At 54.0% G+C, this 16,835-nt stretch overlaps 7 protein-coding genes across 7 annotated transcripts; 6 read left to right on the top strand and 1 right to left on the bottom strand.

Annotated features, from left to right (window-relative positions):
* Positions 1-106: 106 nt before the first annotated feature.
* On the bottom strand, positions 107-2,058 carry J4E84_004574 (uncharacterized protein; the record flags this gene model as incomplete). The annotated part of the gene is made up of 2 exons (XM_049387177.1): positions 107-1,578; positions 1,629-2,058. 2 exons carry the CDS (start codon positions 2,056-2,058, stop codon positions 107-109), a joined length of 1,902 nt encoding a protein of 633 aa, XP_049244950.1.
* Positions 2,059-2,613: 555 nt separating this feature from the next.
* J4E84_004573 (uncharacterized protein) lies at positions 2,614-4,031 on the top strand (the record flags this gene model as incomplete). The annotated part of the gene is made up of 4 exons (XM_049387176.1): positions 2,614-2,655; positions 2,768-2,972; positions 3,021-3,331; positions 3,441-4,031. The coding sequence occupies 4 exons, from the start codon at positions 2,614-2,616 to the stop codon at positions 4,029-4,031; spliced, it is 1,149 nt and encodes a 382-aa protein (XP_049244949.1).
* Positions 4,032-4,720: 689 nt separating this feature from the next.
* Positions 4,721-5,806, top strand: J4E84_004572 (uncharacterized protein; the record flags this gene model as incomplete). The annotated part of the gene is made up of 1 exon (XM_049387175.1): positions 4,721-5,806. The coding sequence occupies one exon, from the start codon at positions 4,721-4,723 to the stop codon at positions 5,804-5,806; it is 1,086 nt and encodes a 361-aa protein (XP_049244948.1).
* A 2,549-nt stretch (positions 5,807-8,355) lies between these two features.
* Positions 8,356-10,331, top strand: J4E84_004571 (uncharacterized protein; the record flags this gene model as incomplete). The annotated part of the gene is made up of 3 exons (XM_049387174.1): positions 8,356-8,535; positions 8,638-8,935; positions 9,025-10,331. The coding sequence occupies 3 exons, from the start codon at positions 8,356-8,358 to the stop codon at positions 10,329-10,331; spliced, it is 1,785 nt and encodes a 594-aa protein (XP_049244947.1).
* A 689-nt stretch (positions 10,332-11,020) lies between these two features.
* J4E84_004570 (uncharacterized protein) lies at positions 11,021-11,593 on the top strand (the record flags this gene model as incomplete). Its single annotated transcript, XM_049387173.1, has 2 exons — positions 11,021-11,089; positions 11,156-11,593. 2 exons carry the CDS (start codon positions 11,021-11,023, stop codon positions 11,591-11,593), a joined length of 507 nt encoding a protein of 168 aa, XP_049244946.1.
* A 423-nt stretch (positions 11,594-12,016) lies between these two features.
* On the top strand, positions 12,017-14,429 carry J4E84_004569 (uncharacterized protein; the record flags this gene model as incomplete). The annotated part of the gene is made up of 5 exons (XM_049387172.1): positions 12,017-12,046; positions 12,104-12,671; positions 12,734-13,608; positions 13,657-14,089; positions 14,140-14,429. 5 exons carry the CDS (start codon positions 12,017-12,019, stop codon positions 14,427-14,429), a joined length of 2,196 nt encoding a protein of 731 aa, XP_049244945.1.
* Positions 14,430-14,787: 358 nt separating this feature from the next.
* Positions 14,788-16,495, top strand: J4E84_004568 (uncharacterized protein; the record flags this gene model as incomplete). The annotated part of the gene is made up of 2 exons (XM_049387171.1): positions 14,788-14,816; positions 15,133-16,495. 2 exons carry the CDS (start codon positions 14,788-14,790, stop codon positions 16,493-16,495), a joined length of 1,392 nt encoding a protein of 463 aa, XP_049244944.1.
* Positions 16,496-16,835: the final 340 nt, after the last annotated feature.

Raw genomic sequence — 16,835 nt, 5'->3', positions numbered from 1 at the left:
TTGACCGATGCGACCCACTGTCAATACCCAATTGCCGGGTTGACGGCAGGAGCAAGGCTGATGAGCAGCTCAGATCTCTTAAATGCGCCTGCTATAAACTTGTCCATCACCAGCCGAACGTCTCGTCGTACCAAAACACGTCGTGTCCCTTCTTAACCCAAACCTCGACGCTTCTCTTGAGATCGTCCGTCAGCCTCTTCGGCCCGCAGCAGATTACCGCCGTTTTCACACCCTTGCTAAACACCTCATCGACAACGTTACTCAGATCCGGCCTTCCGCTTCTGACAAGCATCCCCTTTCGCGGCTTCTCCATCTGCTCCTCCATGCTCAGCAGCTGCTCGTTCTCTTGCATCTCAATCCCCTCCCCGTCCTCGTCGTCATCAATAGCGAACACGCCAGCCGCGCTCGCGTCGACTTGCAGGTTGGGTCCCGAAGGTCGTGTAACGTAGACCTCGACATTTTGCGGGCCTTGTAGTAAACCATTCTCGTTCGCATCGGCCGTTGCGTCATCTTCGTGCTCGTCGTTCGGTGCGGAACTTGCAGGGAACGCCCACTGCGTTTCAGCCAGCTTCTGAACCGCCCAAATGCACCGGATCTGGGTACCTGCAGGTGTGGGGTCGTGCAAGTCGATGATGCTGCGATAGATGGGCATGATGAACGTTGCACCAACCCCGCCAGCCACCAAAAGTACTTTGTCAAAGTCTGATAAATCAGGTAGTCGGTTGGAGGCTCCGTATGGCCCTTCGAGGGAGAATGGCAGGATTGGAATGTCACCGCCAGCTGTAGGTAGCATGGGCACATTGCTTCCCCCTTGGGACAAAGAGCGTGCCAGTTCTCCCAGATACTTGGTGTTGCCGTTGAGCGTTCTTGCAATGAGGAGTAGTTCCTTGTCTTTTGACGGGAGAGAAGCAACCGTGAACGGGTTCGTCTTGTTCGTCATAAGCCATTGGTCGTACCACGTAGGAGCTTTCCCTCGGATATGCGGTCTGCTAAGGTACACGTGCTGGCCAGGCTTCCAAGTAAGCGCAGCGCTTTCTGCCGGCAGCGGGATGCGGACCTGGACGAGATTGGTGCCTGGCAGAAGTCTGAGAGTACCTTGGTACATCTTCAGACATACAGCTCGGGAAATGACATGTAATGCCTCTACCGCAAGAATCTCATACACGTAGATGCGGATATGAGATACGTGCAGATACAAGGGCACGACGATGAAATTTGCAATAGCGATATGAGAGATGTAGAACACTCGATAGTTCTTGCGGCGTATGAATCCGAGGGCAGTCGTGGAGATGGTGGTGAAGAGGATGATGCTCACAAGGCCCCAAATGACGTCCCAGTCCTTAATGCGCTTTGCTAAAAACCCTGATAGAACAAAGAAGTTCAAATACAGGGCCGTATGCATTAGGAAAAGCAGGAATGTGATGCGTCCCAGGACCTGATGCGAGGCCTTGATTTGCTCGTGGGAAAGCCGTGTCAGCCATTGCACAGGACTCCATGGTGCTCGCACTGCCAGTAAGTAGTGAACTGGTAGCTGCGACGCGCCAACTTGTCCGAAACGCTTGGTGAGATGGAGATAGTCTATATATTGTCAGTAGGAGACGCGAACGTCGGAGATCTTAAATCCATACCGTTCCCGGTGTGAGCAATGCAAAGATACAGCAACCACACTGTCCAGACGCTGGCTCCGATCCATTCTCCTCTTGTGCCCCAGTTCCAGCCCCTGATGACATCCTTTCGCATCCACCAGCTCATCCTGCTACATCCGGTCTGTATGCTTCGCAGCCATCCGAGCCTGTCCTTTGGCCGTTTGGTGAATGACGGTGATTTGGGCTGATCAATCTTCAACCCGGTTTTCATCACCCACGAAAAGGCGAAGCCAATCTGAAAGAGCGCAAATATGACCAGGACGGACCATTGTGCGACGAATCCGTACCATTCCAGATACTCCCGGCGTTGATGTTTCTGCTCGTCGTTCAGGCTTTCAAAGTAGTACCCAAGTGCCCAGTATTGATCTGTCTTGACCTCATGGTGGCCTTTATGACGCCGAAAGAGGTCCATTTCGAAGCCCCTTCTGGACTATCAATGCTGCGTATCGCGGATAAGAATAACCCTTGCAGTAGCTAAGCTTCACAGCGTACAAGACCTCATCAAGAGGATCAGAAAGGTTTGCCTGCAGCACAGATTGTAGAACGAGAGCGTAACGACCGAAGAAAACAAGGCCAAGTGTTGGAGGGTGATGTTGAGGAGTTGTGTTGTATACGTGTGCTTGTAACGGTGCAAGACTTGGATTCGGACTTTGCTGATGCAGGGCTGACGGCGCCAGTGATGCCAGCCAATCGAAACGTGCTCAAAGCACGAGCTTAACACGTTCCTTCTGCCGTCGCTCGCTTGTTCGACGCGTTGGTGAACACAGTCTTTAGCATGAGAGTCGAGCATCGACGAGAATGGGCGTAAATAGAGATGCGCGTTCCTGGGTCCTCAGCCAGTAGCGGTGCAGCAACCCCACCAGGCATCCCGCCTGCAACCCTGCATGTGCATACAGTGCATGTGGTACGTATCTGCAGTTGAAGCTGCATCTATATAGACACACAACTGGTAGACGCATACAACACCATGACCAAACTTCCTTCCAAGACTCCGATCTGGCTCGACTGCGTGTGTATCCGTTCGCGCTTTCCTTGTCTGTAGTGCTGACCAAGGAAGGATACTGGGCATGATGTGAGTCTCCGATAAGCTCTCCCCCACACGCTACTCATCACCACCTCAGGATGCCTACGCCCTCCTTCTCTGCGCACACGACCCGAAAGTCGAGCTGCTTGGTGTGAGCACCGTCCACGGCAATGCTGCGCTCGACCAAACGACGTACAACACCAGGGCAATCCTCGAGGCGATCGGAAGGCGCGACGTGAAGGTCTACTCGGGCGCTGCGAAGCCAATCATACGCGATGCTGTACACGCCGCTGATATCCATGGTAACGCGACCCCATCCAGTCCTCATGAGTACGCGCTGACACGAACAGGCGAGTCTGGCCTAGACGGCGTGACGCTGCTTCCCAAGCCCGTCGAACCAGCAGCTACCGATGTCGACCACCTCGAAGCCATGTACCGAGCGCTCATCGCTACACCCCCGAATACAGCTTGGCTGGTCTCTACGGGCACATTGACCAACATTGGTCTGCTATTCCAGAAGTACACAGATCTAGCGGCTCATCTCAAAGGCCTCAGTATAATGGGAGGTGCGGTCGGTGGCGGCTTCACGGATGCGCCAATGGGTACAGTTGAAGGAGAAGGTGAACGATTTGGCAATTGGACGCCTTATGCTGAGTTCAACGTATGCTGCCATCTACGTGCATGGTGTGGTTCGACAAGGCTAACAACTCGCACAGATATATGTAAAGATATCGATCCTTCGCATGCCTAGAGAATGCTGACAACAACAGTGTGACCCCGAAGCATCTCACTTCATCTTCTCGCATCCCGTTCTCAAATCAAAGACGACGCTGATCCCTCTCGACCTGACGCATCAAGTCCTCGGTACGAAGAAAGTCCGCCAAACACAGCTATATGGAGAAGAGATATGGGATCAGTCAGTCTCGAAGAGTGACTACACACCCTCAGCTATGCGGGCCTTGTTCACCCAGATCATGTCCTTCTTCGCTGGCACGTACGCCGAAGTGTTCTCCATAACCGAAGGACCGCCGTTACACGATCCTCTTGCTGTAGCGGCAGCCTACAATCCTAGCATATTCGACGACAAAGGTGGCGAACGCTTCCAAGTGGATATAGTCACGGAAGGCCTTCACTCGACAGACAAGTCAAAAGTTGGTGAACTCGGTAGAACAAAGGTTACCAAGCTACCAGACGGAGAAGGTGGCTGTCGTATACCTAGAGGCGTTAATCTTAATGACTTCTGGGGCAGCATCGAAAGTGCACTCAAACGTGCAGATGCCGTCAGCCCCATGCCAAAGATATCTGAGAAAGAATTAGAGGAGGCCGGTGTTTTCAATGGAGTTGGAAAACTACAACGCTGAGCGCCTAAGCGTACCGCCGCGTAAGACTATGGTAGTCCAGGGAAATGATAACACGAGACAATACGAACATTTCAACTCCAGACACTGCGAAAAGTCTGCCGGAGAATCCAGCCGTGACCAACGAACTTCCATTTAGCCTGATCTCAACATTCCGCGTACCTTGCAGTGCCGAGCCTGCTAATCGAAGGCCGCGATTTTTACGACGGCCTGTACTAATATGACTCCACCAATTGGCGTCGACTGGTTCTTCCCCAAATGCGCACAGGCCGTGTCAGGGTCCAACCCAATGGCATACCAAGCTCGGAATGAACACCACGAGATCCCGCGGTTAATCGCATCATGATCCAGACAGCCAGGTCGCCTCTCATAATGTTAATACTCTCATGTTCGTGGCAACTCCATCATATCTCAGTACAACGTTAACTTCAGACGTTACATAAAGTTCTGCAGACGAAGTCTGGCTACAGCAGCGCCTGGAAAATCTTCAATGGGTACAATGGTATACGAGCATTAACGATACCAAGCCCGGGTCTCTACAGGCCGTCTCGGAATCGGACCGCATGCTGAGCTGTATAGAGCCATATGGCAATCTCGAATGCGGGGAATACCCGAAGAAGATGTGATATGCGCTTCACTTCCATATAATATATGCTACGCCTTCCAACTATAGTCTCACCATCACCACGAAGATGAAGTCCTCCGTTTTTCAGCTGCTCCTTCCGCTTGTGCTCGCCTCCCCAACACCGGCCCCCATATATGCACACCCCAAACAGGGTTCTCATCCCAAACCTGCTCCAGGTCTCGGCGATCTCGCGAAGAAAGCTGGACTGAAATACTTCGGCACGGCCATCGACAACGTCGTCCTCGATAATGACGAGTACACCTCGATAGCCTTCAACCGCTCCGAATTCAACCAAGTCACCCCATCCAACGGCCAGAAATGGATACACACAGAACCCCAACGCAACGTCTTTAACTGGACGCTCGGCGACGAGATCGTTGACCCGAGCAAAGATGCACACCAAATGCGGCGCTGCCACACCTTCCTCTGGCACCAGCAACTCCCCGACTGGGTGAACAACGGCAATTGGACCAAAACTAGCCTCCTCTCCGTCCTGGAAACACACATCAAAACGGTCGCAGACTACTACTGGAACGACTGCTACGCCTGGGACGTCGTGAACGAAGCCTTCGAGGACGACGGCACACTGCGCAAGTCCATATGGCTCGATGTTATCGGCCCAGAGTACATTGAACATACGTTCCGCCTTGCAAGAAAGTACACGAGTCCAGGCACGAAACTATACTACAACGACTACGGGATTGAGAGGGTGAACAACAAGAGTCTGGCTGTTGCACGCATGATCAGCGAGTATCAACGCGCTGATGTGCCTATTGATGGTGTAGGACTACAGGCGCATTTCACCGTAGGCAGAGCGCCAACTTATAACGATGTTCGGGCTTCGCAGCAGCTATTCTCTGCGTTGGGTCTGGAGACGGCGTTGACGGAGTTGGATGTTCGGATCGGGCTGCCTGATAATGCGAACAAGACGGCTGCGCAGGCGGCCATCTATGCGGACTCCGTGCGTGCGTGTGTTGATGAGGAGAGCTGTGTTGGAGTCACCGTTTGGGACTTTTGGGATCCGGTTAGTTGGGTGCCGGAGTCTTTCCCGGGTAATGGGAATGCTTGCTTGTGGGATGAGAATCTGGAGAGGAAGCCGGCGTATTATGCTATTGCGGATATGTTGAAGGAGGCGGCAGCGAAGAGGGGATGAGCTGGGAGACATCGGGCCTAGAGTTTGAGAAAGTGTGCATTCTGGACTCATCGTTGTAGCAGTGTTCTGTCTTGCGGAATACTGCGGTTTCCAAGTCACACGCCGCATCCTTACATGTCTTTAACAAGTAGAATTTTGCCTGGGCGCTGCAAGGAATGCGCAGCATGCCACGTGGATTCTCAACAAATATATCTTCATTAACCCTTGCGTATCAGTAGCAAGTTCCATGTTTGTATAGCTTGAGCTGATGCGAAAAAGATGAGCCTCGACATATGGTAAAAGCTAGGAAAAAGTCATGTATTTTTATTGAGTTTTGATTGCATGTGGATGTTATCTGCATTGGTTTGGCGGGTTGTAAGACAGCGTTAAGACAATCTGGAAATCTAGTCCCAACGCGATCATCGATGGACTGCTGATAAAGAAGATAGTTGTGGAGGAGGAAGTACCTGTTGGGGCTTGGCAACTGAGAATCAAGGATTCCGCTCTGCCGTACTCTTGGTGTTCGTGCGGGACGAGAACGCGGATGCATCGGCAGACAGGCACAAAGCCTGATGGGTGCTAAGACCTGTCTCCTATCTTCCAAGGCCCTCCGCTGATCTTGGATGACGGCGCAGAGGCGTGGCGTCCGTCATGGTGCAGATAGGAGACACGTGTGGCGGTGCTGTGGCTTGCTGGTTCGTCAATTGCGACGCGCATTCTGACTGCGCAGGCAAGGTGTTACAGGTAACTGATTGCATGCATCATACTTGATGTGTGTACACGCGTCTCCTGCTTGGTAGATGCAAGATGTTACAGAGAGATCGGAACTAAGTCCTTCGAGGCGGTGATGTGTATGTGGTTAGATGCGCTGGTTCATTAGAAACGAAGAAGGCCCGGTCTCGACGTATCACCGAGAGTACTGAGATGCATGAACAACCCAGCTTTCCTTGTTCGGATTCAATCAAGTAAAAGTTACGTCGAAGAACGTAGACGTATGCAGTTCCTGTTTCGTTCCAGATGCACCTCGTGAGTTCGATGCAGCAACGTCTCATGCAAGATCTGCCGAACTTAGAATTGGTATGCTAAGACATGATACAAGCCATGCAGGCGTTCGCAGTTCGCGCGATGGCTGTCATGCCCCTGAAGTACGGAGATCGAAATCCGGCTATGTTTAGAGAGAAGCAATGTGTGAGCCGCTAATAGAACGTAAAATACCGCAAGGCTGCTCTGGTCAGCCTCCTGGGACCGGTGCGACTTACTACGAGCGAACTATGCACGCGGTAGGTGTGATTGCTCCGCAAGGCCATACCTCCTGCCTCGTAAGCGTGCATAGCCTCAATGTGATAATCGCTCAATTCTTGGCCTACTTGCTGGGCACTTGGCGAAGAGCCAAGAGTGGAAACGTGGATGCGTGGACATCCCGCCCAAAGCTGGCGACCGTTTGAGACATGGAAACCCGGAGCCATTCAGGGGACCTGTTCGAGGGCCTCAACGTGTTGGAAGTGTACTATATGCTCAGGGAATGTCAAGGGGAGGTGGTTGCGACAGAGTTCATCTACATACGGCCGGCGCGACTACAAGGTTGACAGGCTGGTATATTGACATTTGCGCCGAAGATCGAGATCATCTTGAATGATTCTACAGGCGTGTACATGATCTGGTGTGCCGTAAACATCTCGTTGAGATGAGGGGCATTTGGCAAGCATCGATGGCCCACTGCATAGAATGCGAGTGCGACAGGCCATTCGCCCGAGCCGGGACGTCAACAAGGCATCCGATGGGCAGTCGGGCGGCTCTGTAATCCAGGTAATTCAAGGTATGTGGTATAGCCAGCCAACCAGCCACAGCTGTCGCCACCAGTGATGATGGGATGGCGTGACAGGAGCATGGGATCGCAGCGAAAACTGGAGTAGATTGGATGCCAATACTTCCCGCTGCTGCTCATAAGCCAAGGGCACCAAGAATTCCGCATTTTGATTGCTGTTTCGGTTGTGTCGCTTCTGTGTGAGGGGTCGAGCGTGCGGCAAGGCACCCACCGGCGCGCACAACAACGCCCATGGCCCTGCTTGTGCGTGGTGTCTCTGGATGCGCCGACCAGATACCCCGCGAAAACAGGGAGCGCGTACGTGAATCTGGGTCGCATGTGGTCATTTGCGAGTGACGGATGTCGGCGAAGCCATCGCGTTCGGCCAAGATGAGAGCCAAGGCGCCAGTGAGCACGAGAGTGGGGCGGCTGAGCAGGCAAGGCCGAATCACAGGACGTCTGCGCCCACCCTACACGGACCATGCCTGCCCTGGCCTAGCCCGGCAGTGCCTCGCTCATGGGCCGCGCCAGTTTCTCTTTCTCTGGGCGAATCTTCGCCCGCTCCGTTCCGCTGGTAAAAGCTGCCAACTGCCCCCGAGAACCTCTGGGCGCCCTCTCCTCTGACTTTGCTCCACGACCCTAGACTGCCCCTTCCTTACCGTAGCTTAACTTTGCGATAACTGTCATCGCTCTGCGCGGTTTTGACTCTCTCACCCACATTTCATCCTCATCATTGTTGGTAACTGCCAGCACCTTCGCCAAGACGATGAGCGAGGTTCAGAATACAGTGCCCGCAGCGGCCACGACTCCTCAACAGCAGCCCCAGGGCACCCCCATCCAGCAGAATGCTCCCACTCCCGCCTCAGTCTCTGCAGGCTCGGGCGACCAGCTTACCTGCCAGTGGCAGAACTGCGGCGACCGTCTTCCTTCTGCTGAGCAGCTCTATGTAAGTTCTTCGCCAAGTGTGCTTAGCGACGGCTGCATACCGCGCCGCGACGCGTAGAACACTGTCATTACTCGTCTTTGCAGCTCGCTGACTTGCGTGCAGGACCACGTCTGTGAGCGCCATGTTGGTCGCAAGAGCACCAACAACCTGAATTTGACCTGCCAGTGGGGTAACTGCCGCACCACCACGGTCAAGCGCGACCACATCACTTCCCACATTCGCGTGCACGTTCCGTTGAAGCCGCATAAGTGCGATTTCTGCGGTAAGGCGTTCAAACGTCCTCAGGATCTGAAGAAGCACGTAAAGACGCACGCCGACGATTCCGTGCTACTCCGCTCCCCAGAGCCCAACCGAGGCGGTCCCCACGGCGCCCAAGGCTACCCGGGCCAAAACGGCAAGCGTAAGTACTCCTCACATGACTTGGTCGATCTCAACCTCGACTCAAATGTATACCTCTCAACTTCGATCATTATCTAACAGAACTTGCAGTTGTTGCTGACTTGCAGGCGCTTGCTGCCACAGCGAGTGGATACCAATATCCTGATGGTGCCCTTGGCCCCAACGGAGGTTACGGCCAGCAACACCCAGGTGGTGCCCCAGCCGGATTCTACGGAGGCCCACCCCAGAACTCCGCCTATGGTCCTGTCTACTATGCTGTGAACCAATCGCAACAGCTCAACAACGACTACGAAATCAGGAAGCGCGCCGCGTATGATGCGCTCAACGAGTTCTTCGGAGACGCCAAGCGTCGCGCCATTGACCCAACCACCTACTACGATGTCGGCCAACGGCTCATGGGTCTCCAAGGTGTTCAGCTTCCCGTCCTTGGTGGCGGTGGAGGCGGCTACCAGGGCCAGGGCATGTCTGAGTATGGCCACGGCGGCTCAATGGTTGCTCAAGCACAGCACCCACCCATGCACCACCCCTACTCTCTGCCGCTTCCCAACCTCAGGACCAAGAGCGATCTCTTGAACATTGACCAGTTCTTGGAGCAACTGCAAAGCACCGTCTATGAGAACCCCAACCACGCTGCGGCTGCTGGTGTGGCCCACCCCGGACACTACGTTCCTACCGGCGTTGGCTACCGCTCCAGCAACTCGCCACCTGGCCTTTCGTCTAGCCACTCCCAGTCGTCTCACGCCACTGCCATCGGATCCACCAGCGCCGAGACCCCTGCTTTGACACCAGCATCCAGCGTGCTATCATATGGATCTCAGCACTCTCCCGGTGCGCAGCACTCTAACAACGGTGTTTCTCCCACATCAAGGAGTTCGATTGGTAGCATGTACCCTACTCTACCATCTGTCAGCGCGATGTCAGACATGTCAGCTGCTGCACCATCTTCTGGACTTGCACCCGCGTTTGATTCTGATGGCCGTCGCCGCTTCTCTGGTAACCTCCTCCAGAAAGCCGCTCCGGACCGATCAGAGCACGACTCCATGGATATGTCAAGCGACGGTGCGTCGCCCAAGGATCGCCGGGATTCTGAGCAAAACAGTCTTCACCATGACGTTAACCAGTTGGCTATCCACTCGCCCAAGGTTGACCCTGCTCTTCGCTCACCAAGCATTGCGTCGTCAAACAATACAGAACAAGGCGACCAGTCTCAGCAATCTTGGGTTGAGAACATCCGAGTCATTGAGAGGCTCAGGGCGTACCTCAAAGACAGACTCGAGTCGCATGACTTCTCTGACGATGAGGAAGACGTCAAGCACGATCTCGAGCGCCGCATGAGCGACGACGATGCACACAACCTCTACCCCGTACTGCGCGCTGTACAAGAGGGTCGAGAGTAGTGTTTCTCTTCTTGGGCGGGTTCAAGATGCTTTATGGAGTTCAGAAGGGAATGATGGCGTCAAGGAGTTAACCAGGCTTGGTGGCATTCATCAGGGACGATGGCCAATAACTGTTTCGATCGGTAAAGCGATGTCTTGTTATGTTCTTTCACGGCTGCCTTTAGGGAATAGGCCCTCCGGCAGCATGTTCAGCTTTCCACTTGTTAGTAGCAGTGTGCGAATATCACGATTATTCAAAGTTTCAACTCGAGGATTACATGACATGTATGTGATTGACTGACATTTGAGCAGTCGTCGCGCAACTAATATGCAGACCTTGAAGCATGTGTAGAAGATCATCATACCCAAGTCGTCTTTCAAGACGGTGGCATCTGCTTGGCAGCCCGCGTTATCAATTTGCCAAGCTTATGACCAATTCCGACCCCACACTGAATCTAGTAGATCGTCGTTTAGACAAGCCGTTCCCCACGTTCCTATCAATCCAGAACATTGGGCGCGGATTGATATGGGTTCGCATGACCCACTCGGAGCCGCGTACCAAATGTGCATGTAGCAACGCCCAACCTCTCCATCCATCTTCCGGGTTTATCATCTCTCTGGTTTAACATTGATAGCTCCTGTGCACCTACGCGCAATACAGCAAACTCCAAATCGAGGCTATAAGCCAATACTGTGAGCATCCGATCACGATGGCGTACGGACGCGGCGGTGCAGGCAATTACTACGCGGCGCAGGAGCAAAGTAAGAAGGTTGCCGAGGTGAGTCAACAATGACGGTGCATTCTCTATACTCCCGGTTCCCAAGTATGCTGACTGTGAATGCAGGACGTCGAAGCCAACCGCTCTTCCACCACTGCCGCTGCGCAACCTTCACGCGACCCTCCACAAGTGCAGCCCTCCAATGCGTCGCAAGACTACGCACACATGGGTCGTGGTGGTGCCGGCAACTGGTACCAGCCCACTGAGCTCCAGAAAGAGGGCACCTTTACTCAGGCTGCTGACGCAACTGCTATTCCCACATCATCGAAGCCACAAGTTAGCACGCCGTGGCATCCAGAAGGCCAGGAACTTCCTGTTGCGAGAAGTGGGAGAGGTGGTGCTGGCAACTTTGTATGGAAAAGTGAGGAACAAACGAAGCGACAGGTCCAAGATGAAGAAAAGAGAATTGAGGGGCTGAGGAACGAAGTGGAGAGAAGTGTTGAGGCTGGCTTGGCGAAACCGCCTGGCGCACTGCTTGGGAAGGAAACGCAGAAGAGCTGGTGAGCTGTGGACTAGTATCCGGTAGAACATGCGCGAAGTCAGTGCAGGGTGATTTTGACATTAACGTGGAAAACATTCCATCGCGAAACAACGAAGCTCTGTCTTGTGCGCCAGTTGTGCCTCACTGCAGCACGTCAACCTAGGAGCCGTGCAGAAACCTGAACATCCTAGAGCCTACATTAAGGCTGGCTTACTCACTTCTCATGTTTATATCTCAATGTAGTCTGCAGTCTCCCACGTGCCCTCACATCTCGTGGTTCCTCATGACGTCGTTTCCTGTTCGGGACGTTAAGGCCCGTGCGCTTTGTTTATCCATGCTCTAGCCGATATCTTCCCCGTCCCTCCCCACCCACAGGCCAGTCCCAATCTCCGCTCCCTTCGTGTTGCAACCTAGTAGCTGATCCTTCTTGAACATTTCTTGACAAGATGGCGCGTCGATCAGCTCGTCTGCTCAAGGTACGCACACATTGCTTTTCCACCGTTTGTTTACATTTACTGATGCGTCTGTTGTAGCGCGAGACTACGCCCTCCGAAGATAGTTGGCACACTGCCTCGTCGCCCAACTTGGGCCTTCCAGACCTTCCAGAATTGCCAGAGCCTGGTATGGCGCGGAAGACGCCCTCGAACGCCTCTGCAGGCCCCAAGGCCCAGTCAAAGTTACCGCAAGTGGCCGCGACACCCACACCTCATAAGAGCAAATCAACCAAGTCGCTCATTGATGATGCCAAGAGCCAAACACCCAAAGATCGCACTCCGATCAAGCCGGCAGGACAGGAGATGCATCCAGCGCATCACCACGCGAGCACAGCAAAGATCCTAGATGAGGCGCGCTGGCTCGGTTTTCAGTCACTGGGTACCGCGCCATCCAAAGCGACCGGCCTGGCGGGTCAGGCAACGCCCTCGAAGACTCCTGTAGCTGCCTCTTCGATGGCCAATGTTGGGTCATCGCCTAACTTCCGCTTCCGCTGCAAGTCGCCTTTCTCGAAACAAGACGAAGCCACGTTGAGTCCAAGCTCGCGCAACATCCTGAAAGACGCTGGGATCGCAGGCACTCCGGGTGGTGGTAGCCGTGCTCTGTTCGGTACGTTAAAGTGATAGTCAACTCAACCTGTTTTGCTTTTTCTAATCGCTATTTTCATATAGGCACGAGCGAGTGGTCCTCCAAGGTCGACGTGTCTCCCCAGCGCAAGATGGCCGAAGCCAAGGGCAAGATGGCTCGCTTCAGCGACGTACATATGAAGCAGTTCAAGAACATGGACTCCATTGCGAACCACGCGTCAGCTTTCCGCGCCGACCCGACACGATTCAAGCCCGTCGTAGGCCAGTCGCTCAAGAAGTCGCCCTCGAAACCAGAGCTCGCGAACCCGGAGACAAACAAACTCAAGCGTACACAGTCGAAAGCGGATTTGGCGGAGCCGAGCTCGAGTGCCGCTGGTGGTCTCAAGCGCACACAGTCGAGGATGGACCTCGCAGGATCTGGAAGCAAGATTCCCCCAACCCCGTTGAAGCGCACTCAATCCAAGATGGACCTCACCGGATCTGCTCTGCCACGCTCCCAGCCACCAGCTCGCATGGCTCCTCCTACACGCGATGGACGACCGGCCTCCCGCGACGGCGACGGCGACCGTAACCCGGTAGCTAAGCGTGTCAAGCGCACCGAAACTGACGATGCTGCCACCACCCGCCCTGCGTCTCGCGAAAAGGTGCCCGATGTCCCAGCCCGCGCAGCTGCTACTCCGGCCCGCAAGAAGACATCTCAGACTGCACTTCCTCGTCTAGCTGCGCGATTGATGACGCCTACAAAGTCGTCTATGGCCCGTTCACAGAGCGTCAAGACTCTGAAGACGACATCGATGATTCCAACTCTAGGAAAGTCGCCCTCCACGAACAACCTGGGAGCTTCGCCATCTGTCAATCGTAGCTTCGAGTCGTCCTCTGCCCGTCATACCTTCTCTCCTCCTAGCAACATTGGCCATCTGCAGACTTTGAGGGACAATGCACGCGAGAGCATGCGCAAGGTATGTCTATCTATGGGCGCTTTTCCAAGTATCTACTAACATCAGCAGGCAAGCAGCAACTTGCAGCGCGTCCGGTCAATTCTTCGCACGCCAAACCGCAAATTCTCAGACGATCCTAGCAAAATCGCGGCAGGTACTCACATGTCACCTCCGACCATGAGTCTCGACAAAGCACCGTCCCTGGCTCCTGCTACAGCTCCTGTGAAGAAGCAAGTCAACTTCAGCAGTAGTACTTTGGAGCGCGCATCGCACGACGAGCTGGGCAAATCACCGTCCCCGATGAAGTTCAGGGCAGGCAGTGAAGTGCCTGCTGGTGCTGTGATCTATCCTAGTCTCGGCTCAGGAGCACACACTGGCCCGGATCTTTCTCAAGAGATCGAAACTCTGACCGCTTCTCCATCTCGTCGCCTCACATTCGGTGGCGAAGCTCCCAATCATCCACGTTCCTTTTCCTTCGAGTCCGGCAACACTGTCAGCTTTGGTAGGTCCCCGTCTTGTCTTTCTTTACCGACGATTCACTAATTTCCTTAGGCCCTGCATCGACTGGCACGATCCGTATGGTACGTCCGAGCGATGCATCTTCTCTTGTCGACGGCACCAAGCGCAAGTTGGAGACTCTCCAGGAGACATCCGACAAGGAGAACGATGGACCCAAAGACGACGACATGCGCTCCAACAAGAAGATGAAGCGGACACCTGCACCCGCTCCAAAGGCCCCTGCCAGCGCAAGCAAGCCAGCTCGCCACACCCCAGGACGTGCGGGTGCTATCAGCAAGTCAAGGCTCGCCTTCCTTGCTACGCCTAAACGAAGCAGGGCATAAGCTTGCTTGTCTTGGTCGGAGAATGTGATGCTACTGAGGTGTGTTCGTCACAAGCTGTAGCGAACATGCATCATCCATGATTCGACGGGCATTTGTTCCCAGTTCACTCTTCAGTCATTTGCTGGCGTACTTGTCACGATGCTTGTGCATCGCCTCATGACTTACGATACTTCCTTCTTGTCAAATCTTTGTTCTTCTCACGTCATAATTGGCATCGGGGCGTAACGGTTCTCCAGGCATAACCCTCAAAATCTTTCCTTTTGTTTCTGGATCTTACGTGTCCGATGGACACTGATCATTACGAGAACGGTACACATGATCAAGCCTAGCTTGTGTATTATACTGAATCAACGATTGCATGACCATCAAATTTCCAACAAGTGATGTGTGAGTTGTGTACTGCGTCAGCAGGGGCGGCAACGAGTCGTGGCGTGTTGTAGAGAAATGTTGAAGATTTTATCAAGCTAGAAGCATACGTTATCTTAGAAACTATATACTTGCCGACATATCATAGTGTGGCTGCAGCGAAGTCTAATGTTCAGTGACTATTCGTAGGTGGGAGACATGTGCAGTCAAGTGGGTCGATGCGGCACCTGGGCGGTCGGAGCTTCCGTACCAGTCGCTCATACTTTTGGCCGATCAACATTGATTCACACCGCCTACAGCCGCCCCCCACTACACAACCAAGGGCTTTTTCTGGCAGCTTACTACGTCATTCGCATACGCGGACTGCTTACGGCCTGCTACACTGGCAGGGCGAGTCTCACACCACCACCGTGGCGTCGCTAAGCAACCTGGTCGACGAATTGAAGAAATCCTTCAACTTCCTCGACTCTCGATCTCTACTAAGCTCCACGACAACTTCTTCGTCAGGCGACACTGAAAACCAACAAACGAACGCGCTATCGAAACTGTTGCGCGCCCTACAGAACCGCAGCTTCAACGACGTCGCCGACTTCCTCAAGAATCCTCGCCTCGACGACCCTACCTACCTTACCACCCTTGCTATCGCACTAGCCTCCGTCATCGTCACCATGTCCTGGTTCTCGCGCACTGGCGGAAACTGGGGAGGACGCTTCTCACCATTCGGCCGTCCAGGCAACTCGCCAAACGCCGGCGTCGTTAACGACTCTGACTTCTCCTACATCACCAACGAAGACCTCCGACGAAATGGTCAAGCGCAAGCGCCCGAAATCGTTGACTGGGATGACAAGAACCCTGAACGGGAAACAGACGTTCTCATCTTCAAGAACGGGCGCACACATTACCCTACACACTTCCCCGCGCACAGCATACGCGATGGAGACCTGAAGATTGGTACAGTTCGACAAGCGGCAGCAAAGAAGCTGGGCGTCGATGACCACAGGCGGATACGCATGTTCTACAAGGGCAGAAATCTGAAGCACGACGAGCGGACTGGACGGGAGGAAGGCCTCCGTGGTGACGGAACCGGTAGTGAGATTTTGGTCACGGTAGGCGAAACCCCAGTCGGTGGCCTAGCACCCGGATCAGAAGACGCACCACAACACGCATACAGCGAGGGAGAGGACGACGATGACGACGAAGATGACGTCGACTCTGGCGCGAATACCACAGGCAAGAAGAAGTCCCGCAAGCGCGGCGGCAGGAAGAGCAAGAAGAAGGGTCCTTCTTCGGCAAACGCCTCTGGCACCTCAACACCTGGCTACACAACTGGCGGGGCCGGCGCAGAATACCTCCCTATCCCCTCGCATATCAGCGCGGCACCGCGCCCAAGTCCCACTCCTCCCCCCGCCAAACCCGCCGAGCCCCAAACCCCAATCGGCAAACTCGATGCCATCGCCAGCAAGTTCCACACCGAGTTCGTACCCATGTGCGTGCAATTCATGGCCAGCCCGCCAGAAGATAAAGCGAAGAGGACATTCGAATACAAGAAGCTGAGTGAGACTATCTTGACCCAGATCATCTTCAAGCTAGATGGTGTCGAGACGGAAGGTGATCCAGAAGCTAGGCTTAAGCGCAAGGCTCTCGTCAAGGAGGTCCAGGGCATGCTGACAAGGCTGGATGAGGCCGGAAAGGCTGGTTAAGCTGTGATCGCAGGCGAGGAAAAACAAGCTCAAGCATCATTACATGGTGCTATGAGGCGGGGAACTAATTTCGTTAATGGAGATTGCACGTGCATGCTCTCCTTGCTGTCGCTCTACTTTCTTCTCGGGTCTGCATTGGTGATAGTTATCAAGGAGCATCTAGCGAGCGATGCTGATGAGTGGCTAGCGATCGATTTGCGTATCAACATTAACGAAGCTCTTCGCTCTATTTTCTGCTTGTGTGAAGTGTCTGATGCCTGCATAATTGTTCTTTGTATCACTCTCTTGGTCCCGTCTGCCTCTCTTTCACCACCGCATCCTTTATCTCACGCTTTGTCAA

The sequence above is a fragment of the Alternaria hordeiaustralica genome, assembly GCF_023758085.1.
Source record: "Alternaria hordeiaustralica strain BMP 2776 chromosome Unknown scaffold_7, whole genome shotgun sequence".
Lineage (NCBI taxonomy): Eukaryota > Fungi > Ascomycota > Dothideomycetes > Pleosporales > Pleosporaceae > Alternaria > Alternaria hordeiaustralica.
The sequence above is the reverse complement of the archived record's forward strand: the minus strand, read 5'-3'. Positions and strand labels throughout refer to the sequence as shown.